Source organism: Cryptotermes secundus, unplaced genomic scaffold, assembly GCF_002891405.2.
Source record: "Cryptotermes secundus unplaced genomic scaffold, Csec_1.0 scaffold138, whole genome shotgun sequence".
In the NCBI taxonomy this organism is placed as follows: Eukaryota; Metazoa; Arthropoda; class Insecta; order Blattodea; family Kalotermitidae; genus Cryptotermes; species Cryptotermes secundus.
The window spans coordinates 44,154-71,925 of record NW_019727391.1 but is presented as its reverse complement, the minus strand read 5'-3'; the positions used below and the strand labels follow the sequence as shown (position 1 = coordinate 71,925).

At 37.1% G+C, this 27,772-nt stretch overlaps 1 protein-coding gene across 1 annotated transcript in view; it reads right to left on the bottom strand.

The window, feature by feature from the left end:
- Positions 1-925: 925 nt before the first annotated feature.
- The window catches only part of LOC111864625 (apoptotic protease-activating factor 1), a 53,437-nt gene continuing 26,590 nt past the window's right edge, over positions 926-27,772 (bottom strand). Inside the window, 10 exon segments of the mRNA XM_023851998.2 lie at positions 926-3,893; positions 7,351-7,629; positions 10,005-10,136; positions 12,325-12,570; positions 13,643-13,856; positions 16,213-16,555; positions 21,707-21,917; positions 23,054-23,238; positions 25,147-25,333; positions 26,082-26,202. Coding sequence (XP_023707766.2) covers positions 3,417-3,893; positions 7,351-7,629; positions 10,005-10,136; positions 12,325-12,570; positions 13,643-13,856; positions 16,213-16,555; positions 21,707-21,917; positions 23,054-23,238; positions 25,147-25,333; positions 26,082-26,202 — 2,395 coding nt within the window. The 3' untranslated portion in view covers positions 926-3,416.

Below are 27,772 nucleotides of genomic sequence, written 5' to 3'. Positions count from 1 at the left end.
GTTGGCTCTATTGCCATCCGACTTGTGCATGAAATTATACTGGAATTTTTTTATTAAGATTAATGGAAATGGTTGGCATTAATCAGGCATCTTTCAAGTATTGGGGCCCAAATGTTTAGATGTTGGTATTCCAGGTTAATTTATAATCACAGCTACTAAACTAACGCATTAAAATACTATGAAAACAGTAGTAAATGAAACGCTTGAAACACTATGTATATATGTTTTTGGGCTATTTAACAGTACTTTCAGTAGTTCAGACTGTATAGCAGAGAATGTTATGATAAACGAAAATGATTTGGAAAGGATGTGGAAGGAAATGGTCATGACCTAATTTGAGGTACTGTCCCGGGATCGGACTACTGGACTGAGTAAAACCATAAAAACTTCAAAACAGTCACTGCTCCAGCTGAGGATTAACCAAAGCACATCCAGCAGATGTTAGAAATGTTCCTGGTTCAGCCAACTTGCTTAGTATAATGTACATAAGTTCACCTCACACTATATCTATATAAATAAAAATGTAAATGTCGTCGTGAAATGCAACAATTTATTTGGTTGTAGTTCTTTTGTCTTTTCTTCCTCTACACTACAGTAACGTATTAAAGATGAGCAGCAACACACACAGGGAGCCTGCACAGAATACGTGAACGGTGCTGAAAACAAGAAATAGCCGCTGCAGCACATGTAGACCCAGAGCAGGTATCCCTGTGATTTAAAACTTTACATTTTGAATTTTAAATTTTAAATTGGAATTCTAAAATCAAATTGACGAGAATTTAAACAAAACTGACAGGCTGGTATTTTAGATTTTGGACTGTGTGCAGTGTGACAGCTACGTAGTGGAAAATACACCTGATGATGGCCGGTTACGGCTGAAACGTGTAGTGTAGAGAAAGAAAAGACAAAGAACTACAACCAAATAAATTGTTGCATTTCACGACAGCATTTCTATTATTACATATAGAAGGGTATAGTGCAACAGGATGCTTAAATAGAATATAGTAAACGGTAGTCACCTCAAACAATCAACAATGTCCAAACTGGTATAAAGATCCAACAACTGTCACAAATTTGTAGATAATCCTGAAACATTGGATGCTTCTGCCCCCTGAATAAGCTCTACAACAGATGGCTGATAGCAGGAATGCTTGAAGACCACTGAATATAAAACTTAAAAATCCTAAGTGTCTTACAGTTTACATATTTCAATCTACTCTTCATACAGAATCAAATAAGTAAATGAAACTGAATTACGAAAAATTGAGAACTCAGAAAACATTACACATCAAACTAAATGTCTGAATCCCTGAATGTAATTATATAACGGTTTCACTGCTCTTTAAGGCAGATACACACAGACCATCTGAAGGTCTGATCACGGTGAAAGTTGAAGGGAATAAGTGGGAGAACTATTCTGAGTTCGCAACAATATTAAAGTAATTTAAACAGCCTACTTTAATAACAGAAATATCCAGTTATATCATTTTAATTAAAACACAAAGGAAAACAAGAGTACATTACCATTCCTAAAGAAATTTGCACATAGGAAAAATAAATATCAACTAACAGAAGCAAATGCATTTTCCTTCCAATACCAAGTTACTTCATAAAGACTCACTACTAGGAATATCAAAAGCATTAACTGTCATCAAGCTGGGTCAATTACTTATCACAGTATCAGTCAACAGTGAGCTGAAACAACAATTGGACGAATTTACATATTTTTATTCAACAGAATTAAGGGCTCATTGCAGTTCTCCAGAAGGTACAACTGGATATAGAAAAGAGCCCCATAACAACACTAAGGTTGTTCAATAAGAGTACTGCCATTTAAAACACCACTGTTATGAATAAAATCCAAACATACAATGGCATATTTTATAATTCTGAAGAGGACTTTCATCGCTTCCAATATCAATGTATAGTATCGTATACATGGTAAAGTATAGATGATGCAACTGAACATATTTTATTTCAGCTATTTTAAAATATCATTACCACAAACTCTGTATGATTCTTCTACGTTATTATCGTATACATGGTAAAGTATAGATGATGCAACTGAACATGACATTTTATTTCAGCTATTTTAAAATATCATTACCACAAACTCTGTAGGACTCTTCTACTCTGAAGACGGAGGTAGTAGAGTCCTTCAAAATGCTGGCAGTTATCTCCTGAATTGCACGGAGTCACATCAAAGGAGACCATAATCTCAACATTCATTACCATGAGAAACTAAAATTTCCTGTATTTGTGGCTATTCCAGTGAAAACATGAACGAAAATTCCGATACCTGACATATTTATTTTAAACATTTAAAAAGTGGAAACATCTGTTCCATTTTCTGTAACTCTTGTGTTAACAGCAGTTCAGCTGTCAAATGTGTTTATTCTGGAGGGCATATTACCAACATTCTCTTGCCATAATAAATATTTCCCGTTGATTTTTATTGAACATGTTGAAAATGTTGTCCATGAAAAACTGTGGGTAAAATTTCTTTCTTTAACAGGACATCTGCAAATGACAATTCTGCAACACATAAAATGTGTAATCTATATTTATAGAAACAGATATTATACTGTGACAGATTGGGCCTTTTCTGGGAAATGACAGGTAAACACATCCAACAATAGGACATCCATTGCTAGGTAACAGGCCAGAAAACAGATCTCGTGGCAACAAATATGCAACAACAGGATATCCATTACTAGGTAACGGATGGGCGGATACACCTGACAACAATAAAGGATATGTTGCTGAGCAACTTATGTGTTTTCTGTGGGTGGTCCATACCGATTCGTCAGGATGGCGTTTAAGGCAGTTCAATAACTGAAGTATTGAAGATTTTACTTTATGTATTACAAATGCAGTAACCTTGAGACTGTTATAATTGTTGATGTGTCATAGATACAGCAATCTTGAAAGTGTAGTAACTAATTTTAGTTACAACTGGTAATGATCCAATAAATTAATTTGTCTGATCCAGAACCAAATAACTTTGTTAAGCTAACCCTTATACGTGATGATACAATAATAAAACAAAATATAAAAATACCTCCATGAAATGCTTCAACATTGGTAAGCAAGACCATAAAATTCTTTTAAAAATTACTCAATGGTATAATCATTCATCTCAAAAAAAGAAACTTTAAAAAGAAGTCACAATGAAACAAATTTCTATATAAACACATCAGTTTACACAACAGAACTGTTCTAAGATCTTGTTCTATATGGTATGTATTTCAAACAATATTTCTATTAAAACAGAACACAGAAAAACATAACAATAATATTCTTAAAATCTGACATACATATATGAATGCATGCATGAACATATGTAAAGGCCTTTACATGTACACACAGCATTTGAGCAAACTGTCTTGAAACTCAAGACATTAATGGCAACATCACTACAAGACCTTCATCAGATAAACAATTCCACTTGCATCCACTGTAGCAAATGCAGAAAAGTTGCTGTTTGCTGAGACTTTGCTAGCTTCTCGTCCTAGAAGCTTCACACAACCTAATAATTCTGTTTTCCCCTTTGGTCCTTCTTTTCCAAACCATACATCTGCCAAGTATTCAGTTTTCACACAGCCATTAGAACTTTCACCAAGTGGTTTGATCAATATTTTTGGAGAACTACCACTTCTTCTTCTCCTTCGCTGACCACTACTCATCCTTCGTTGTTGAATACAGGATCCTGTGGCCAACCGGCTAACATCCCACCATCCAATTTGATCAGCTACACTCACTAATACTATAGGTGGTGGTGATATCAAGAGAGCACCTGCAACTGCTGCAGGAGGCGAAAACAGCAGGTTGTGAACACAGCTCTTGTGAAGATGCAATGTACCCAGAATTACTGTATTGGTAACATCCCATATCTAGAACCATAAAATATAAAACTGAAAACAACACAGCCAAAACATGTGAATAAAATTAAAACACAAAAGTTCCAAACAATAGAAATCTATTGCCAATAAAATTATATTCAACACGATGTCAATATAAGAATAACCAGTAAACTCTTCTCACTGTTGCTACCTTCAGTGACCAGCTACATATTTGATGCTCATTTAAATGTTTAATGGCAATGAGCAGTACAGTTTTTTACTTACCTTCTGCCTTTCTTTCCTACAGATAATTTTTATCTTATTTTTATTATTACCTGAAGAATAGTATTATCTACCAATGACAAAAATTTATGTCTAGTTTTAAGTTTCTTTGCCAAAGGCATCTGTTGGTAGTTTTCAAAAAATTATTTTTACATGAACAGCTTTTCCCAGAAATAATACAAGCCTAATTTATTTTCTAACAATTTTTCTGAGGCATGAACACCTTTCTTTGTGTTTTTTAAGTAATTTAATAACTGCTGGAACAGTTTCCTCCTGTGTATATAAATTGTAGGTGACATGAACAATACATTTATCAAAGTTGTCTATTTCAGTTATTCATTTAGGGAGGTTTCTTTTCTCGCCAGGCATTCCAAATGAAGTGCCCTGCTCCTTGTATTCTTCTTGCTCTTTCAGAATTATTTTCATGTTCCCTTCAGACAATCCTGTAGCTTCTGCGGGTTTGTATTCCTTTAAAGTACACTGGCAAAGTCAGTTAATCTTTATTTCTTGTCTCTCATTTCATAAAACTGCAAATGTCGGTGACATTTCCTCTGTGACTGTGTAATGTTTTGGAACGTAACTTGGAAAGAGCAGGTGGCAGGGTGTCAATACAGCAAAGTCACAAGACATTAATATCAGGCTTCCACAGTGCTGCACTGCATGACTGAAGCAAATGGCAAACTTAATCGCTTCTTTCTGTTCTCCTTCCCTTCATCCAGTGATCTGCATGTTTGGCTCTCCCAAAAAGGTCTATGGCCAACAGTGGTGAAAGCTATTACAATGTAATTCAATTCTGGTTTTAACAGCTCACTTGCTCTTTCCATTTCTTAACTTTCCCTTAGGCTTCAAAGTATGAGCTGAGTCCTTACAATCTGTTACTGTCCCAGCAGTAAACATAATACAAAGGCAACCTATCACCCTGAGCTTCTGAATTACTAATACTGACCTCTGTTGCATAGAAATCTTTGTGTCTTGGACTTTCCTAATGGTGTTGAATGTTACAGTTTGAAAACAAGATCCTTTAAGTAAGATCTGAGGTTTTCATGGCGGTGACTATGAAGAATGCAGACTTCTGGGATGTGGCACCATGTAGATGTGGTGTTAACCAACATTTCGGAGGAACGTATCACCTCCATCTTTAGGGTAGAAGGAAAAAATAAGAAAATCCACAATTCCCAGGACATGACGCCAGATCCACAAGGCCACGCAGTCCATGACCAACTCACATAGCAACCCCCTAGCTCAAGGGTTAATGCCCTCCCATTAACCTTGCCTTTCTCCCGCGACACAATATCCTATACTTGCTCTAACCTTGCTCCTGCTTGCCAGACCTGTCCCCTTCCTTTCCCTGCTCTCATATAGGTGAGTTTATTTCCAACATTAGTCTGCTTGCACCTGCTCTCACTGTCTCTTTGCTTGCAGATTTTCTTATTTTTCCTTCTACCCTGAAGATGGAGGCGATATGTTCCTCCAAAACGTCGGTTAACACATCTACACGGTGCCACATCCCAGAAGACTGCTTTCTTCTTCAATATCCTTTAATATCACCCTTTTCAGACCACTCTGAATAGGAACAACAGATAAACTGTCTATTTCACATAACTCTTGAAAAAACTCATTCCCTTTTGAATCTACAGTCCTACTTTGTTGAAACAACAGCAAATAGTATGTACTATTTTCAGTTATAAAAGCATAGATCAATAACCAGATAAACACACAAATGTCTCTTTTCAGAACTCTGTTAATTTGTACGTAATTTCTACCATTTTTAAATCTAACATACTTTCTTTAAATATTAAACAATGGATCTGAAAGATAAAATAAAATGAGAAGGGGGGGGGGAGAGGTGAAAAGAGGATGGATGTAGAGTGTGATGATAAAATATAGGAAGCACATTACATTGTAGAAACTATAAATTTTATTAACGTTACCCTGATTATAGTTAAATGAAACTGTTAACTGAATATTAATGTCATGTGAACATAGCCTGGAAGATGTTTACCACAGTTCTTGAGGAATGTGTTGCTTCCATCTTCAGAAAGCGCTTCTATCCTAAAGACAGAGGGAGCATACTTTAGTTACTGATAATTTAGTCTCCCTCATAATAATGATATGGGGGGGATTTAGAATTATTCTAAGGGCAAGGGCACCTCAAGGAAACTAATAACCACAATTTTGAAGAATTGGTATCAGGCTGATTTGAACACATGGAACTGAATGGAGCAGCGCAAACTGAGGAAGGCGGTCTTCTCACAGATGTGTTGCAGCGTAGTTTCCTACTGTCAGCTGTTCTACATACTTCTGTGATTCACTAGCTTCGTTAGATGGAATGAAAGGTTGATGAAGCTGCTAATTTTGTTTTTGTGTATTTAACTGAGCAGGAACCTTGTATATGACAAATGCCATGCAGACTATGCTAGGAGGGGCAAAACAGATTTGGCTTGGGAANACTGCTTTCTTCATAGTCACCGCCGTGAAAGCCTCAAATCTTACCTCATTAAGTTCTTTCTAAATAATACAAGCACTAAAGTTTAAATTGTTATGGAAGAACGGATGCACCCAATGTTTTCTTTTCTTAAGACTGTACTTATGCATTAATGTATCATTTATTTCACATACATTTCAGTCTTAAATGCAACATACTATCTACTCATCCATCTTACACACTACATGCTTCACCTGCATATGGCCATCATCAGGTGTCTTCTAGCTTGACAAAATTGTTGCACTGAATGTCAAAATTTTTGTGTCGTGTGTGAATATGCTGTTTCTTGATTAAAATAACTGACCTTAATTACAAATAATGAAATTAATTAATATCCCAATGTTTTCCTTATGGTCATTGTCCTCTCTTCTCATGCCGTCTCAACCACCACATTATGGCAGGATCAATATCATTACCTACCATTGCAGAACATAAATCCACGAAATTAAAAATTACAATTACATATTAAGTTGTATGAACACACCCACTTAAGATGATGTGAGCAACTAATGAAGTGTAAGTTTCCTCTGTGTGCGCCTGCTAATCTGGAAACCAGTTGCCTGCTTGAAATCAGTGATGTTTCTTGGAAATTGCAGTTGCCAGTTTCCTTGGTGTGCCCTCACCTTAAGAGTTATTGTTATATAAAGTGCTGGAAGGAGGGAGAAGAGAAGGGAGGGAGGAAGGGAGGAAAGAACAAAAGAGAAAGTACTTTCTCAATATACCACCACAAAGTATACTTACAATAATGTTACCAGTATCTTGTCCCAAGGCTAGCAATAATGCATCATGAGACAATTTACAGCTGCGAATAGAATCATCAAGCTGAAAACTATAATTGTCTTGGACCTCCACGTATGGTGGATGTGGTAACAGGGTAAGACTCCGCAAAAGAAAACTTCCACTAGTATAACAGAGAACAAGCAAGTCCTCATTTGATGACAGATCTGCCATAGTGACAAATGTCTGAGTAATGCGTCCCGCAAGAACATCAATTAAATTTCCTGTTATGACGTCCCATATCTGAAAATGAACATGGAATATTGAGGACATTTTATATTTGCCACAAATAATGTATACCCTGTCAATACATTGAGCTGAACTGGAACTGAGTGTCCTTAGCAGCAAAATGAAGAAAACTGGTACAGTCTGTATCATATGACCATTAAACTGTAGAACTACATTACTTTTGAATTTTGGATTTACAATTTACATTTAAAATGTTTTCTCAGAGGATCTGTAGAACCATATTTCTTCTCCACTTAAAAATTTGATAACATTGCAAATTATACACCTGATTTGGCCCTACAGTATTCTACTTTTATGAAGATATACTTCACCAATGAGAAGTCATATTGTACTGGCCATAGGCGAGACTGCATCTAGGAAGCAAATATTATGTCATAACAGTTGTAGATCTCACAAAAGTGTACTCCTCTCTGGTGGGTTATAGTGTCTCAATGACAATTTGTCATACAGATTATTCGTTCATTCATCAGTAATCTGTCAGACGACAGGTCCACAGTCTCTTCCAAAACAGTTCCTCCACTTAATGCAATCTAGAGCTTTCTCCTTCAAATACAAATACCTTCTTCTGTCCCCAAGATCATCCAGCATCTTCTTATGTCTTCTTCGTCTTCTGGATCTCACATACGTGGTATCTCTGTTTTTGGAAAAAGACTATCCAAGAAAAGTGATAATGTGGTAGTTTTTCCATTTGCTTTCCACATCGCAGTACAACAGCTGTTCAAACCACTCTGGTCACGCTTGTTGCTATATGAACTTGAACCATCTCTAGCATCATTTGCTCTGTGCTTCAAGTTGCTGCTGATTACGCTGCTTCTGGCATCAGTTTTTAGTTTTTGGTCTCTTTTCTTCGTCTGATGCCTACCCTTTGACCTGTCCAGCAAGCGAGGCCCTGTCAGTAGCTACGCTACCGCTGGTATAGCTCTCAGGGTCCTTGGCATACTCAAACCCCCTCACCACGATTAGGTGGAGACACCAACGAGGAGGCATACAGATTATAAAACATTTTAAATATGAACTCAAATATGAGTACATAATCAAACTATGAATCCTGTTTGCACTGCATTTTTACTTGTATCTTGTATCTTTATTTTCATTTCCATAGATCCTTACTGGCTACCAAAGCCATCAAACATAGAAAATGTCACAATTTACATATATTAGTTCTGAGAACAGAAACTAGTCCTCTTACAGCTATATTCATAAAAGGAAAAATAATTATATAATTAAATATTTTAACCAACATGTACAATTCATCAACTAGACATTAATACCTTATTAAGCTCATTCCTTAAAAACATATATACCTTTATGCTTATTCTGCAAATTATACCATCTACCATATACAGCTATAACCACAAAAGGATTGCTCTTTTCAATGCACCCATTCCCTTTTTATTGTGTTATTAAATAACAGGACTGATCTTTCTGTTCCACAGCTGGCACATACTGGATCACATAACTACTGACAACTGCAGCAGTATGTCACTAGGATTCTCTTGTGATGGTGGATTGTTTTTGTTTCTTAAAAACAAGGAAACAAATTCTTAGAAAAGATAATCAGCATTACATTTCTAGTAAAATTGGACAAAAATTCCAATGATAATTACAAAATGTTACAGCAAGTTTATAAAGAGGGAAGACATTACAAATGACAAAATACAAATATTCAGCCATTTGCAAACTTAAACTGGAGTGTGGAAATAACTGCAACTGAGAAAAATGATCAGTTATTCTTCACAAGAAAGCTGAAACTATGACCAGATCTCAGGCTCTCAAAGAAGTGACTATTAAGAGTATTATCTTCTGAAATGTGATGCTATGTAGTCCAATAGAAACGAATTTCTATTGGTGTACATGGCATCATATCCCTTACGACTGTACTCTTCAGAGAAACCATAGTTTTGACCAAAGATCTGCATACAAAGAAGGTGTGTGTGTGTGTGGGGGGGGGAGGAAACAAAGACAGCTTTGAGTCAGACCAATTAGCAAGATTGCTGGAAAGAACATAACCTTTTGGAGAAAATAGTTACAAACCAGATTTTGTGACTATAAATTTAAAACATTTCACAACTTTAAGCAGTTAAACAGACATTTCTGCAAAAATTCTTACCATGCAAGAGTAACAACAAAATGGATTTCTAGTCTGGAGATGAAGATATAAATGTATTCTGTGAAAAGTAATTTTTCAGCTGGTTTTACTGCCTAAATTTTCAAAAGTTATGACCATAGCTGAAAATGCGCTATAGTTCAAAGCTATAACCATTTAATATAAAAGACAGAAATAATTTAAACACTTATAATAGAGTAGGCATGTCTTACTCATAGAATTTAAAGCATGATTTGCAGCCTAATCAGAACTTCCACATTACCTTTACACTCCCATCCTGTGCACAAGATAGCAGCTTCTGGTTCATGCTCACGAGAAAGCACTGGACCACAACATCAGTCTGCCCAGCACATGTTACTACTGACCCTGTTTCATTAGGTTTTCCTTTCCACACCTGAAAGAAATATGTATAAATCTAATAAAATACCGTATTTACGCATGTATAGGCCTCGTGCGTGTATAGGCCGCAGCACAATTTTCAGACAGAAATTATAGAAAAAATAATTTTCTTGGAATATTATTTCAGGAGTATTACACCCTGTATTACTAATTATGAATATAAATTTTTTAAATGAAGCGTGATTTCGAATATAAGCCGCACTCCAGTTTTCCTCTTGAATTTTTGGCAAAAAATGTGCGGCCTATACATGCGTAAATACGGTAATAATTAACTTAGATGTTGAATGCTCCCATCCTAGATCTTGCTGTTTAAACATGTCTGGAATACTTATTAATCATAAAACATAAGAGCACATTCAAATTTTCATAATACTGTGGCATATCCATTGAAAGCTGGAACAGTTTAATCAGAAGAGATGTCCGTTGCTAGGCAATGGAACAATAGAGAGTGAGGGAACAATGGACAAGTCATGCTATATCACGTAACTAATAGAAGTACTGCTGGGAATGATGGTTTCTATGTGGTCCACATTGATAGCTATGTCATGCAACAATAGAGGAATTGTGGGAAGTGGTGTTGTCTGTGGGTCTGTGCAGAGGCTATGTCAAGAATCAAAACACAGCTAAGTCAGCCTACAGAGAGTCTCGAGTCTGCAGTTGGCAGTTGGAAGGCAGACCCATTGGAGGTCATCACAGACATGTTGCCCCTTGTGGAGGTGTAGAAGCCCCAACTGTTGTTAAGTCGTTGCACAGAAACACCAAGTCGAATTATGAGACAGACGCCTGAAGTGAGGACAGAAGCTGAGGAATTGGCGGCATTGGAAGCTGTTACCAGACAACCCACAAAGACACAGCAGACTGAGAAGACTTAGTGAACTGTAGTCTGCGAATTATGGATAGTGTTGTTTAATAGTAGTTACAAGTCTTAAAGAGTACAATAAATCTGATTACCAATTCAAACACTGTCTGCAGTCACTCATCACATGACAATACACTTGGTCGTTGACTTACGATTGGCCGCACTTACGACCCCCCCCCAAAAAAAATTCATTAATAATATTTTTTTTAAATAATTATAAAGATGATAAAAAGATTAGAAATGTTAAAAAATACTGTTAATGAATATATATGGGCGACTTACGACCTGTCAGTCAGAACGGAAGTCGGTCATAAGTCGACGACCAAGTGTACTGACTTTTGAAGTGTGGAGCCTGCTTGTAATGTCGAGTAATGTCTTCTAGAATGTGACATTCCCAGTAGTCTGGTATATTTAGTGACATTTCAGAGGACTGTGCCATCTTCACCTTTAGGTTGGAAGAGTACCAAAATAATGAGTACTGAGCAAGTGGTAGATATACAGGGAGAAGGGGTAATTGAACTGGGGCCCTGAAGGTCGGTACTCCATCTCCCTATATCCATACCACTTTTTCTCCTGCTCAGCTCTCTGAATATGGGGGGCAGCACATTCTTCTGAAACACCAGTCTACATGGTATCAAAACTCAGATGTCAGCAATCTTCAGTCACTGCCGTGAAAACCTCAAATCTCACAGATGTTAAAGGAATCCCATGCGCTCTGAACATTTTTCTGTTTCTGACAGATTTCCATCTCACACAGGTACTTCTACATAAAACACAAATATAATATGTATCAGTATACATTCAATGTATTTATGACTCGCCTCACAAGTCATGAATTCATGTTACAGTGTCCTGTTACTGAATAGCAGATACATGATTTCAGCTCTTTTATCTTTCCCTTTTTCTAATTTCTTTTTTCATTATTCTATTAACTTTCTAAGCAACTGTCTCTTTTAACAAGTAAACAGAATATTTGTTACATGAAATTACTATATGAATATTATTTTAAAATTACAAACAAATAAACTTGGGACAAGAACCGAAGTAAAACATTAGCACAGTGAATGTATATTTTGGGTATACAACTAATGGTTTATACAGATGTGGCACTATCCCAGCTTCTGACTGGATGGACTAAGGAAACCACGCTCAACCTCAGAATAGCAGTTGTCCCAACCAAGATTCAAACCGAGCAACTCCCAAATACAAGTCTACAGCATTATCTCCAGACCAACATGTTCAGTGCATGGTGCCACAAAAAAAATTATTTCCCTTTTTGTTCATTTAACTAGAACATTACAACAGATGTCACAATACAAGATACCTTTAAACTGTTGTTTTCATCTGCAGCTATGACAGTTAGGTCATTATTATTGCAGATCTGAAGGTAATGCACAGCACCACTTAATTTAATTATGACAGCTGTAGATTTGCTCTTGACTTCAAACATCTTTACTGATCCATCACAGCAACCATACACCAGAAACTGCCCACAGCTAGAGAGCCTGCATGACTTCACTGCCACTCTCTCTGGAACAGTTTCAGTGACAATGTTTCTTCCTCGTAGTAACTGAAAATGTAAATAATGGTGTGGTAATAATCTAAAAGATGTGTAATGGTTGGACAAGTCAGCGGATCTCTGCAATATCTCAAGAATAATGTAAAAAAATTTTGCAATAATTTTGCTTCAGTTTTAAGTGTCAGATGTTTGGCATATTCAGGTAAATATATAGGTGGGCTACTTCAAAAGTCATGGCAACTAATTTGTTTTGGGCAAACACGTTACAGTGAAGAAAGTTCAAAATATACTTATGAAAATGCATGATATACCCCTCCGATTGGCTTGGTCAGATCAAGTAGATGTGGAGAGGCATAGGTATAGTAGACAAGAAAAATTGCACATTACAGAATGACAGTTTTTTTTCCATTCTTTAATCCTTGAAAAATTCAATTGTGATTAAGAAATAAAAAATTCAATGTGAGTTTCGTAAAATTCGATGCATAGTTGCCTGGTCAATCCCTGTATGTCTCTCTAACTCCTTCAGAGACCAGCGCCCATCTTCCTCCATGCACTGGGCGATCACAGTACGAGAAACATTGGTACGAACGGACACTATGTTGCAAGTTGGCACTTGCTTCTCTTCCACGTTGGAATGCTTCTATCCATCTTGCAACAGTTCTGTATGGTAGAGCACGATCACCCAGAGCTTCCATAAGCTCTGAGTGACATTCAGTCGCATGTCTGCCGCGAAACACTGCTATTTTCACATAACAACGCTGTTCCAGCCGGCTAACGTTCATTCTCGATGAAGGTTATGATCACACTGACTTTGCGCTGGACTCGCTTCGTTGTCCTTGGACTTCCGCATCATCTAGTGGCATCATTAGAAATCAGACGTTTCTGTCTCTCAGCGGCAAATTTTGAAAATTCCAGTCAGAGCTTTTGAAATTTCGTAAAAATTATGTTGCCATGACTTTTGAAGTAACCCACATATATAAATACATATATACTAATCTAAGGAGCTCATGACACTTTCATAAACTTCTTTCCATAAAACTCTCAAACATTTTGTGACGAATTTCAGTGTGTAAACACTCCTCATATTACTATCTCTTTCATGTAAGCATATTCAGAGATGCACCTGCAGTTTATTACGGTTATCTAGAGCTGCTAGTAATGGTATACACTGATCTGTAGAGTTCCCATCCCAGACAGCATCAAAATTTTGTTGCAGTTTAGTTTCTTGTTCTGGCTCGGCTGGCTCAATATGCCACACTTTTATGGCCTTATCATCTGAACCACAGAGCAACAGCTGGTAGCTGCCTCCATAGAACGTATCCAAACACCTCACACGCCTGCAAAGAAAGAAACAGCACATTATCAAGGTGTTAATAAGGGTATCAGAAACTTCCATATGAATAATTCTTTCAAAAAAATGAAACAATGCAGAACTGGGACATCTATCTTACACAATTTGGTAAAACACAAGACAGGATTTTTAAATATATTTAAAGATAAGGTAAAGAGTCTGACTTACAATTAGTGTAGGTAATTAGAATTCTAATAGACTTTCTTCAAAGTCAAAGTCAATATACTCGTATTTATAAAAAAAAAAGTCACCTATGAGTTATACCAGAAACTTCTACAGCATCCTGTCCATACTAATTTCTGAGCAGGTGTCCTTCTCTGTAACTGTTGTTAGGATATTATCTAAAATACTATGTTCAAGCAAATATCACGGAGAAAATTATTTTGAATTATAATGGAATACAAACACCATCAGTAGAAATTTATGTAAATCCTTCTTCTAAAATAATTTTTTTTGGTGCATTCTATGCCCATAAACCTTAAATGTGCTCCCAAGTGTTCACATGTTTTCTTCATAATATAAATTACCAATGCTATAATCTCAAAATGATGGCCACAAGTTTCATAAGGTGCAATTTTTATACTGTACATTTCATTTTTTCCAAATACCAATCAAAAACTGTTTTATAAATGTTTAATATAGTGATGGTTCTTTTACTGATCTTAAAAACTATTACAATTTAGGATGAACATTTAAATTCTGACATATAAGTATGTTAAACATGCCATTATAGTGACTGCATGAAGTTTCAAGTGGGTACAAAAATGAACATACAATTAAAAAGACAGTTTAGTCATGCAGACACTGTTAATTAGGAAATGTGTGTCACTGTGTACATTATTGTTTTATGTTACGATGAAACTACTCTGAATAAATATCTTTACTTCGTGTGAGTTTCTGGATGGACAAAGAAGCACTGGAGCAGGTTCTTGTCTAAATTTCTTTGGTTTGCCCCTGTAATCTCCTTCCCATCATCACTTCATATTTTTTATCACCCCCCCTAAAGTGTGCAACAGTCCTACCCAGGTTGCACATTATCACATCTTCTGTTGTTAAGTTTTGGGCTTCATCCCTGACTTGGCACTTGGTTGGTTACAGAACCAAGTTTTCTTTTCTTGCTTTTTATGGAAGACATGTCTATGTTTGTGGGTTGGTTAACAGGGCAATTAATTTTCATGCACGAACACAGTAACCAATCCTTATCCACTAATCAGTCATGATTAGATTTTGACCTCACTCATCAGTCTATAATCTCTACAAATATAAAAGCATATATCTAAAAAAAAAAAAATATCTAAGAGACAATCGAGGTGTCAACATTTTAATCCTCAAACACTACCTAATTATCACTTTTCCCTTTCGTACCTGCATTCATTCAGCATATTGTCACATGTCCAGGGTTAGTGTGACTAATAGCAATGGGTTCTGGATTTGATGATTGGATTTACTGGCACTTCTTTACAATTCCAATCAATTATTACAGCTCACAATCAATCTTGACCACCAAGACCTCTCTTCATTCTACTTCTCATTATATGACTGCCTGCAAAGGACCTTCGTCGTCCCTTATATACCTTTAGCAAAGACCCCACAGAAACACCTTTCATTCTTGTCATGTATTTTTATGGACGCATGTTTAGAGTTCCACTGCCTACCAATGGGTATGCACGTTACAATATGATACTCGTCTATACTCCGGTCAAGTTAAGTAGCTTAATCAGCACAGTCATCAGGCTATGGGCTGGCTGATGGAGAATCAGGGTTCATTTCTTGGTGGGGGTCTCTTCATCACTGCTTTCAGATGAGCTCTGTGGCCAACCCAGCTTCCTAAACAGTGGCTACCAGGGGCTCTATCCCCACCGATAAAGCAACTGCTGCATGTCAATAACCACTTACCTCCGTCTATCTATTTGCTGAAGATTAAAAAGGATTGGGACAATACATACATAAGAAGGCCAAGGTACACAGTAAGTTACAATTCCACACCTTTAACTTTTTACTCACGTTCCAGTATATCTATCAATATGGGTACTGAAACATGCATGTCATTTGTACAGGCCTTCTAGTATTGATGTGATAGTGAAACAACTGGATGGGCATGTGGATAGTATGGAACAGATATAAGAAATACATATAGAATTTTGGTGGGAAAATCTTGGAAAATTTCCTCTGAAAAGATAAAGTAGGGGATGTAAGGATGACACTTAGATGGATCTTGAGGGAACAGACTGTGAAGATGTATAGTGAATGCAACTGGATCAATTTAATGGGTTTTAGTATTAGTGGTTATGAACGTTACAGTTCCGTAATCACAGTAGTACAAGTGTGGAAAAGTAACTAACCCATTATGACTGAGATACTCCTTCACCAGTCTGCGTTCTTCGATATCCCAGACCCTAATGCAGGAGTCTGAAGCTCCCACAATGATATACAGATGATCCTGAGATAATGTAGCACATGTATAGCCTGAATATGTAGATTGGTCCAGTTCCTCAGATACGATATTTTGCATGACAACAGATAGTTCCAATGTAGATGTGTTCACAGCTTTCTTATTACTGTGGATCACATTATGTGACCTTTCCTTAAGTAAATCTTGAGCATTAACAGATGAGCATGGCTTATCTCCAGTTTCCCACCTCCAAAGACAAACAGAATTATCAGTCACCACAGCAATTTCATTGTCTGCAACAAATACACATTTAATGTTGCTTATGGAATATGGGAACAACATCTTTTTTTTTTCCTACTGTCACAGCAACAGTAATTAAAAACATTTTAATGCATTAGTATTTCTAGTTTCTCATATAAGTAGTATATGTGAGAAAGTGTATGTATATAAGTACATATGAATGTAAAAGTGAATTTTGAGTGTGTATGTACAAGGGTCATACTGAAAGTCAAGAGCAACAATTTTTTGTAAAGTAACATGCTTTATTATTGACAAACCAAATACACCACCTCAATCTACAGACCTTTCTTTATTTTTCCACATAATCTCCACTTCTTTGTACACATTTCTCCCAGCATTCTGGGAGTTTGAAATTCCCCTTCTGTAAAATTCCGTTCCAGTCATCTGAAGACACTGACGCACTGCTTTCTGAATTGACTCCCTTGTCTCAAAACGTTGTCCATGCAGCTGATTGTTCACAAATCCAAAAAGATGGTAGTTGGAGGGTGCCAGATCAGGGCTATACCAGGGGTGTGGAAGAACTTCCCACCCCATCTTTGCAATTGCTTCCAATGTGAGGCGAGCGGCATGGGGGCAAACACTGTCATGCAGGATGATGATGTTTCGTCCCGGACTTCCATGAATTCGACCAGAATAAACCCCTCTGCATCCCAGACGATTGTGCCCATCACCTTCGCAGCTGATGGCACTGTCTTTACCTTCTTTTTTGATGGAGAATGCAAATGGTGCCATTCCATACTCTGCTGTTTTGTTTCAGGCTCAAAATGGTGAAACCAGCTTTTGTCACCTGTCACAATACAGAGCAAAAAATCATTGCCTTCGTGTCAAAATCTCTGCAGCAGTTCTGAGGTGATGGCTTTTCGCTGACCTTTGTGGTCTTCAGTCAATAACTGCGGGACCCAAAGAGCACAAACTTTCCTACAGCCCAAGCTTTCAATCATCTCCTGTACTGCACTGTGATCTATTCCAAGTTTTCAGGCTATTGTGTCCACAGTCACATGCCTGTCATCTTGAATGATCTCATCCAATCTTTCCTTGTTGTGTTCAGTTGACACTGTTCGAGGACGACCAATCCAAGGCTCATTTTCGATGCTGGTGTTCCCATCTTTAAAATGTGTCGATATCTCTGCAGCAGTTCTGAGGTGATGGCTTTTCGCTGACCTTTATGGTCTTTAGTCAATAACCGCGGGACCCAATGAGCACAAACTTTCCTACAGCCCAAGCTTTCAATCATCTCCTGTACTGCACTGTGCCCTATTCCAAGTTTTCGGGCTACTGTGTCCACAGTCACATGCCTGTCATCTTGAATGATCTCATCCACTCTTTCCTTGTTGCGTTCAATTGAGGCTGTTCAAGGACAATAACTCTGAGGTTCATATTCGATGCTGGTGTTCCCATCTTTAAAATGTTTCACCCATCTTCGAATACTGCTCGCACCCATGCACACACTTCCATAAGCATGCTGAAGACTCTGGTGAAATGACATATCGTTGTTGGCTATTTTGTTAGGAGTGATATTGGTCACGTGATGCAAGCTACTGACATCATAAGACACTCAAGGTTAACACAACAGCTGGTTCCACCTACCACTGTACTCTCTTTCATCTGCTGTTCCGAGGTTGCATGCAAAAAAAGTTTCTCATGACTTTCGGTATGACCTACGTACATAGGCAGGTAGGTCGGTATCAATGTGCACCGTCTTAGGACATGAATAGTTGGATGGGTTTTGTCTATATTTAGAGGTCATGAGCCTATCCCAACCTAGGCTGGTGCTCAATGAGTCTGGACATCCCAGGTCTAAAGAGAGTGGCCTTTCAAATGGGCCCCAAAATGCTAAATGCAGATTTCCTTGAAAACAGTTCAAATGATTTTGATTGAATTTCAGTAATTTATAGAGACCTTCTTCCCAAATAAGCAAATAACAATGGTCTACCGAGCAACAACTTATTTTATTTGCAAGGTGACATGGTCAAAGTTAATCACATATGAGAAATAAATGCAATGTTATTGCAGATCTTTTATTCTTGTTTTCATGACCTTGAATGCTACGTGTACAGTGGAGTACAGATGAAGTCCGCTGGAACTGCAGTCTTAATCTGGCCTACAAGGTACTTTCATAGCAAAGTGAGCCTAACAGGAGGTGGAAGCAGTGGTTATGGCCATCATCCTAACATTCCTGTTGAGTGACAGGGGGGGGAAAGAAAAAAAAACTGTCAGGATAGCTGGCATCCAGGCTTAGCATTATGCCTGGAACCCCCAAATGAATACACAAGAGTTTTAACAGTTTGATGTACACACATACAGAAAATGATGGGGAGGGAGTTATAAAATATTTATTTCAGTGGGTTCAAAAAACTTCTGTCTCATTGCTTTCATGAAAAATCATTTTACCTTCAAGTACAGCATGCAGTAAGTAATGATCAGTAAACTGATGCAAAGTACAGTTTTCTCTTCACAAGAGAGATTTACTATTCACCACAGTAACCTCTTCCTTATGAGCAAAATTAACCGCAAAAAATTTTAACTTTGTATTTGTATCAAAAAATGAGGGAAGGGGATTCAAACAAAGTGTTGCAAAAGCAATGCAAATTAAGAGAAAGTGATGGAACTACATAATAGCAGCAGATATGTAAGGGGTTTCATCTGTACTGGAAATTATAATAAGTACTTGGGAAAACATAGCATATGTACATTTAATTATCCTCAAGAAGCAAAGTTAGTCTTGGGAAGCCGAGACTGTTTTGACTGGTCAACAAATTCCCTGACATCTATGAAACCCAAAGGGTCATTACCATTTTCAAAATAACTGGTCACTGGAGTTTATCTTAAGCCAGATTAACTAGGTTCATATTATCAAAAGCAATTTCTTTAACATCCACTTTAATATTATCTTTATCTTTAACCCTTGCATCCCAAACAGCCTACTTCTTTCAGACTTCCAATTTAATAATTTTATGGGTTTCTGATCTCTCGTGTGTATGTTATAAATGCTAACCATGGCATCCTCTCTGACTTGATCAGTCTAATATTTGGTGAAGGGTACAAAATTATAAAGCTGAAGGACACCAACATAAACCAACATTTGATGTTTACGCCCCTCAGTTATCCTATACCAATTTACAGTTTCAACAGAGACAACAAATTCAATAAGAGGAGCATGCTAGATTTCCTACTGACACACAATTCTTAAATATGATTTTTTAACTTTCTGGATTATACAATGAACACAAAATATGTGGTGCAATCCAAACGTTCCTGAAATTTGAATTTTGCGTGCATATGGTTATGAGTGCATCGAAATGTGGCTAGGTGTCTCGCCACACACCCTTCTTGAATCAGTGTGGCAAGCGGCATTGAGTTGGGCAGTTGGGTTTATTGTTGGTGAACGTATTTCCATTGTTGGGTTTCCATGAGTTTGCGGTTTTGCGATGGCTGACATGAGAGAGCAGCATGTCTGTATAAAGTTTTGTTTTAAACTTGGGAAAACCGCTGCAGAAACGCACCAGATATTGAAGCAAGCTTTTGGTGACAACAGATTAGGTCAGACACAAATTTATGACTGGTATAAGCGTTTCAAAAATGGCCTAAGATCAACTGATGATGACTATCGTTTGGGATGGCCATCAACGGCACCACAGCAGAAAATGTCGCGAAAGTTAGGGATCTGATTCTGTAAGATCGTAGACTGACCATTCAAGACCTCTGTAACACCTTGGGACTAAGTTATGGTATATGTCACAGAATTTTGTCAGAGGAACTGAACATGAGGAGGATTGTGGCAAAGTTTGTGCCACGACTTCTGCAAAATGAACAGCAGCAGCATCGTCTGGAAGTCTGCAGGTAACTTCAACAACAGCTTCAAGAGGATCCAAACTTTCTTTCAAAGGATATCACAAGACAAGAGTTGGGTTTATGGCTACGACCCTGAAAGTAAGCAGCAATCGTGCAATCATCGCAATGGAAGAGCCCTTCTTCACCTCGGCCAAAAAAAAAGCTTGACAAGTCAAGAGCAACATTAAGTCCATGTTGATCTGTTTTTTGATACTGACGGGATTGTTCATAAGGAGTTCATCCCTCCTGGTCAGACAGTCAATAAAGAGTTCTATCGCGATGTTCTAAGGTGTTTGAGGGAGAACATGAGGCGAAAACGTCCAGAGAAGTGGCACACGAATGACTGGGTACTCCATCATGACAACGCACAACCGCATACAGCTTATATTGTGCAGGAATTTTTGGCTAAAAACAAGATGGCAGTTGTTCCCCACCCACCGTACTCGCCAGACTTAGCTCCATGCGTCTTCTTTCTCTTCCCAAAGATGAAAATCAATTTGAAGGGGTAAAGATTTGATACAGTTGAGGAAATTCAAGCAGAAACGCAGACGGTACTAAACACCCTAACAAAGAAAGACTTCCAGGGTGCATTTCAAAAAGCGGCAGAAACACTGGGATCGGTGTCTGCACTCCCAAGGGGACTACTTTGAAGGTGATGGTGCAGAATAATATCCAGGTAAGACGTAATAGTTTTTATTAATATATTTCGAGAACTTTTGGATTGCACCACGTATATAAAAATATACAAGAAGACTGATCACTTAATTAATGAAAATATGTAAGATTTGAGGCTTTCACGGCGGTGACTATGAAGAAAGCAGTCTTCTGGGATTTGGCACCGTGTATATGTGGTGTTAACCGACGTTTCGGAGGAACGTATCGCCCCCATCTTCAGGGTTGAAGAAGTATAAGTAAATCTGCAAGCGACAACGCTGTGAGACACGGTCAAGCAGTCTGCTTGACCGTGTCTCACAGTGTTGTCGCTTGCAGATTTACTTATACTTCTTCAACCCTGAAGATGGGGGCGATACGTTCCTCCGAAACGTCGGTTAACACCACATATACACGGTGCCAAATCCCAGAAGACTGCTTTCTTCTTAATGAAAATATGTTACACATAAAAGGGCTATTAGTCATTATTAAAAATAATTTTCCCTTAACTTTTAGAAGCAAAAATAGCCTAAACATTGAAAATACACTTGAAATTATGACATAAGGCATCATATGAGAACTCTTAACTCCAAAAACGCTTCCGAAGATACAAAACTGAACATTCGAACAAAATTTATAATATCCATAGATTACATACTTACCCGCAGTACCCAAGATTGCAATGACACAACCACAGGTTTCAAATCTTGAGATCAAATGACCAGTATCATTGTCATAAACATAAACAACACTGTCATTACCACCAAAGAATATCATTGAGCTATCTTCAGAAAATATGCAACTGTTGGCAAAACTTCCCGGAGAAGGAACTTGAAATGTCAGTCTTACAATACCAGTCTCACAATTCCAAACCTGCAAAGAAATAAATAATGAACACATTGCATATTAAACATGTTGTCATGTATTAGTGACTGGACAAGGTGTTTGGTTTGGCTACTGGATTTACTGAATGTATGTGACTTGTCACCACAAGTAACTCCATCAGCCTCGCTGATTTTACACACTTTACAAATCAATGCAGCACATGTTGAGTCTCAGTCTTGGTCATATCTTCACTAGGCACCACCAGATTACAGCTGCTAACCATGGAGTTTCTTGACAGCCAATCTACAAACTGTCACTGTTCATTTACAGTTTGCAAACAGCATTAAATCAAGATTTCCAATTCCTAGCTAGGTCTGGCCATCAGTGGCTACTACTCACTATCACTGGCCAGCACTGACTTCTGACTATTTCCAACTCATGACTGACTGTTAACTCTGCTCCTATCCTTGTCATATAATCTCACCACAGACATCACAGAAAACACCACTTTCAAGAATTCCTCTACTGTTGCGTGTTTATTTCTTGCTGCAGAAACATGTTTACTGCACTGTTACCTAGAAACTACCATAGCTATTCATTAAATTATTCCAGCTTTCAGCCATCATGTCGCAGTCTTTAACTGGAACTAACAAAACATGACTACAAACATCTGAATTAAGAAGCATTCAAAATACTTATATCAACACAATTCTAAACTAGTTACAGCATACCCACACACAATAAAAATGAGGTAAAATAACATAAAATGTAAAGGATTTAAATACAGAGTCAACTTAGAGTTGTAATTAGTTAGAAAACTGCTGGGGTTCAGTCATTGTGAGCTGTTAGTTGAGGCCGGGGACAGTTCAGGAACCCACAGGAAGGGGAATGTCCACCACTGGAAGCCACTACCAAGAAACAGCAATGAAGACATGACTATGCACACTCAGGTGTGTAACAGTGAAGTGTAAAGTGTAGTCATGTGATGTAACAAAGTGTCCAATAAATCTGATTACCAATCCAAACCCCATCTATAATCACTCTTATCTCATGAAAGTATGATTCTATGCAACAGGATAAGCTCTGAAATTATATCTGTTTTACAGAAGAATCTCAAGGGCAATGAGTATGACAAATTGCTAAAAACACACTACTGTTAAATGGCATACTATACAGAAGGGTACCTTGACAGAGCCATCACTGGAACAAGACATCACTTCATCGCCCGTATAAGAAAATGTAGCATATAACACACCAGTCTGATGATCACTAAATGTCTTGTAGCTTCTGTCACCAACAGTATCACTAGAGAACATGTTCTTCCAATTATCCTGCCTCATGCGAGGAGATGGAGTCTTCACAGAAAACCCTGTTTAAAAAATGAGGTAAGTGTATTTATTAGGCATTCTTCATCAAATAAAAACAAATATCATATTCAGAGATTATGCCTCTCAATATCTGTCCTAGTATCAATGCCTAAACCATCTGACAGTTATTTTTAAATCAGTATGGGAGACTCAATAAAAGTTGATGAGAAATTCCAATTTCTGACCATACTGAACCATAATGAAGTCTACTTTACTTCACTTATTTTAAATTAACTTCTTCATGCATATCATAAATTGTGAATCAAATTTTATAAGTAGACTCTAAGTAAGCTCAATATACTGCAAACAATGTCAGAAATTTTGTGCTTTACATTATAGAGTACTCTTTTCAGTCTTCTTGTTATAGCACTTGAAAACAGTTTAGATGTAGCTACAAACAGGCGTAGACATTCAGATGCATATGCTACAGACATATAGGTGTCACACACAAACAAAATGTAACAGAACATATTTAGTGTCATGCTGTACATCCCTTATTCTTACAGCTTTATATTCAGGTCTGAATAAACTCTTTCTGAAGACAGGCTATCCTAACCAAGATTTTTGCAATTTTCTACAGTTCCTCCAGGCAAATTATAGCACAGTACCGTATTAAGCCAACTGTAAGAGCAATTCGTTCAGTGTTAACTCTTATTAAAAAATAGGCCATTGTCTCAATCATACATGAAGAAATACATATTAAAATACAAACAAGATGGCAATTAGACATATCTCTCCTTTATCGATTAGATATATGTAAAATGTCTAGAAAGTTTACATATTTCATGTACAATATGGTAATCTTACATCACAGCAGTTTTCAACATCAGATATAAATTCTGACTAATTTTTCATTTTAAAAAATTAAGAGACATATTTCTGTATTTCACCATCCTGTTGCAAATCTTTAACCAAATATCTATATATTCACAGTCCGTCTATAGTGCAACAATTGTTTTATTCACCATAACATGTTTTGGCCATAAATGGCCATCTTCAGGTGTGTATATGCTTTTAGTGTGATTACTATTTGTAATTCTGTATTTCAGCATCCTGTTGCAAATCTTTAACCAAACTTCTATGTATTCACAGTCCATCTATAGGGCAACAATTGTTTTATTCACCATTTAACACTCAACACAACATGTTTTGGCCATAGATGGCCATCTTCAGACATAGACATTTGGTTAAAGATTTGCAGCAGGATGCTGAAATACAGAATTACAAATAGTAGTCGCACTAAAGGCATATACAACTACATGACACCTGAAGGTGGCCATTTATGGCTGAAACATGTTGTGTTGAGTGTTAAAAACAATTGTCGCACTACAGACAGACTGTGAATACATAGAAATTTGAGACATATTTATATCTATAATTGGAATAACTTATAAGCATATTGGTAAAATAATGTTCAGTACAGCATATACAAAGCTGTAAAAACAGTGGTTAAGCCAACTGTAAAATACACTACCAAGGCATGGAAATGGAGTGACAGGGACAATACAAGAAAAGAAGGTGCATAAATGAGAACATTAAGATTCACAGCTGGTTATATATAAACAAAAAGTAAATAATTACATATGTAGGAAAGAGTTCATTAAAATAGCTGAAGACATTAGTAGGTACACGAAGAACTGCAATCCAAGTAAATAAAATGAAGATATATGTGACTGAAGATATCATGAAATTATAATTATACAAGACAAACACAAAGATGGAGATCAAAACAAGGCTCAAAACAGGATTTTAGGAAAGGTCCTGACTTCATAGACAGAAAAAGAATAAATTTTAAAAGTACACTTTCAAGGTTAAATGAAAATCACTGTAATGGTGTTTTAATGTGTAAACAATGTGCTGATTAAAAATGCTTCAAGTCATCACATGTTTATTCATATGTAACAACAAACCATGTTCATCAAATTCTTCTTCAGTCCTGTTCTTGCATACTGAACCTTCTAGTTTCCATAGTTTTACAGTAGCATCTTCAGAGCAGGACAAGAACTGGGTTCTGTCTGGACTCAGCTCCAAGTGCAAGATTCTCTGTCTGTGACCTTGGAAAGTGTACAGTATGCGAGCATACTCCATATCCCACAGCTAAAAAATGAGAACATGCAGGAAACATCAGAGGAGGAACTAAAACATCAAACTGTGTTTACTTCAAACCTGGTAGGAGGGGCAACTGCAACATTTTCTGTAACGATTATGGAGAAAACTGTTCTGTTAAAGGTGCTAATCCACAATTAACTGAAATAATGCCATTTTAATAAGGGCTGGTCTGTGTGTGAAGGCAAGTTAGAATACCTCTACCATAGGCAGGCAAGGCACAGAAGGCGACGAAAAGGGAACCTGATGCCTGGAGGTATAACTGGAATACCCTGTCACTGGGGAACATAAATACAGGGACATGGTCCTTCAGGTTGGGGGCTGGACACAAAGCTCTGCAAAAAAGTTACTGCTAGAAATCCAATGATGTGAGAAATGGATGATCTAGTTGAGGACACATAGCCAGGAACAGAAAAGTCTGGCAGAATCTTCTAATGGAGGCTATCGCTCAAAATGGGATGACCTGCTAAAAATGATGAATATATATATTTATACTTATTTTATACATACGATGCCGTCAAATTTGAGACCCATCCAGTTTATGAATGTGGGTTTTAGGGAAAAAATTAAAAAGGTGCATATTCCTTAAATTTAGGACGCACCTCGATTTTTCAACAAGAAAAAAATGTGTAAAATGTGTGTCTTGTATTCAAAGCAGTATGGTATATCCCTAGATATGGGAAATCAATTGTAAACACAAACCTCTTTATCAGAATATAAAATTCTCAGTGTAACTCACATTTATTGTACCATTGCCATTAGAAGTCAATATCTTATTCTCTTTTGATGTGAAACAGGCTGCAAACACTTCCTCATTTACTGACAGTGTATCTGGTTGTGGTAAATTACCTTGATCTAGCCTGCAACAGGAATGATATGTATAGTGTCTGTTTATTAGTCTGTTAATTGAACTTTCTCTACCACACGGCTCACACAGAAATCAATGACAGGATAAATATGAGTGGTGAAGGAAAGAAGTCACAATAGCCTGTTTAAGGTATTATGCTAATACTTTCCTGGCCAGACTGAGGAAAACCACAGAAAACCTAGTCATTGTAAAGAGTTTCCAGCTAATATTCTTACACAGCTCTCCTGACTTTGAAGCAAAAGCGCTAACCAAAATGCAGCAATGTTTGTTAGGAATAATTACAGAGCTGTTCTTGTTTAAAAAATTAAATAAATAAATCATTCTTGTTTGCTGTCCAAAAATAGAAAAATTAGAATATACAAAACTATAATTTTGCCTGTGGTTCTGTATGGGTGTGAAACTTGGTCTCTGACATTAAGGGAGGAACACAGACTGAGGGTGTTTGAGAACAGGGTGTTGAGGAGAATATTTGGACTGAAGAGGGCTGAAGTGACAGGAAGTTGGAGAAAACTGCATAATGAGGAGCTTCATAACTTGTACTCTTCTCCAAGTATAATTAGATTGATCAAGTCAAGGAGGATGAGGTGGGCAGGGCATGTAGCACGAATGGGGGATAAGAGGAATGCATATAGGATATTGGTGGGAAAGCCGGAAGGAAAGAGACCACAGGGGCGACCAAGGCGTAGGTGGGTGGACAATATTAGAATGGATCTTAGAGAGATAGGATGGGATGGTATGAATTGGATAGATCTTGCTCAGGATAGGGACCAGTGGAGGCCTCTTGTGAACACGGTAATGAACCTTCGGGAAATTGAGTAGCTTCAGAATTGGCAGCTACTCCAGAAGGGCTCAGCTCCATGAGTAAGTAAATAAATAAATCATATCATAAATTTACTGAAATGCCAATACATTAGTTCATTGTGGTGTTCTAGGCAAAACACATATCAATACTTTTAATTAAAACACAGAAAACCTTTAAAAATAAATTATATTCAATAAAAGAAGCAAAACTTCCATTAAAATAAATAAAAAATACATATTCTCCAACATGTCGAAGAATATTTGACTAAATGCTGAATTACTAACACTTGCATTTCTGGGTCACTGGAACCTTTTGTACATGGTTTATATCTGCTACAGCATCAACAAATGAATGAACAGACTTCTTAAATTCATTTGAAACAAGACATTAATATTAAATAATACTTCTCAGACATAAATTCAAAGGTAAAATCAATTCAATGAATACAATTCAAGACCTGTGATGCTTGATCAACAACAATAAATTCAAAACAGCAGCAGCATCACCTTAGAATGCATTTCAGTAGAGCTAAATTCTGAATTATGCATACTTTCCACAAGGGCCCATCTGTACCATACAATACAGTATGTCCAAACTTTAGATGTCAATCATGTAGATGTTTGTGGGAAAGATTCTCTGTTATATAGCATAATTATGGTTAACAAGATGTCTTCTTCAACAGAACACAACCTATAATTTGCCCTTGGCCCAGATGAGTGTTTATTCAAACAAAAATGAAAAGAAAAAGAAAGGGGGAGAC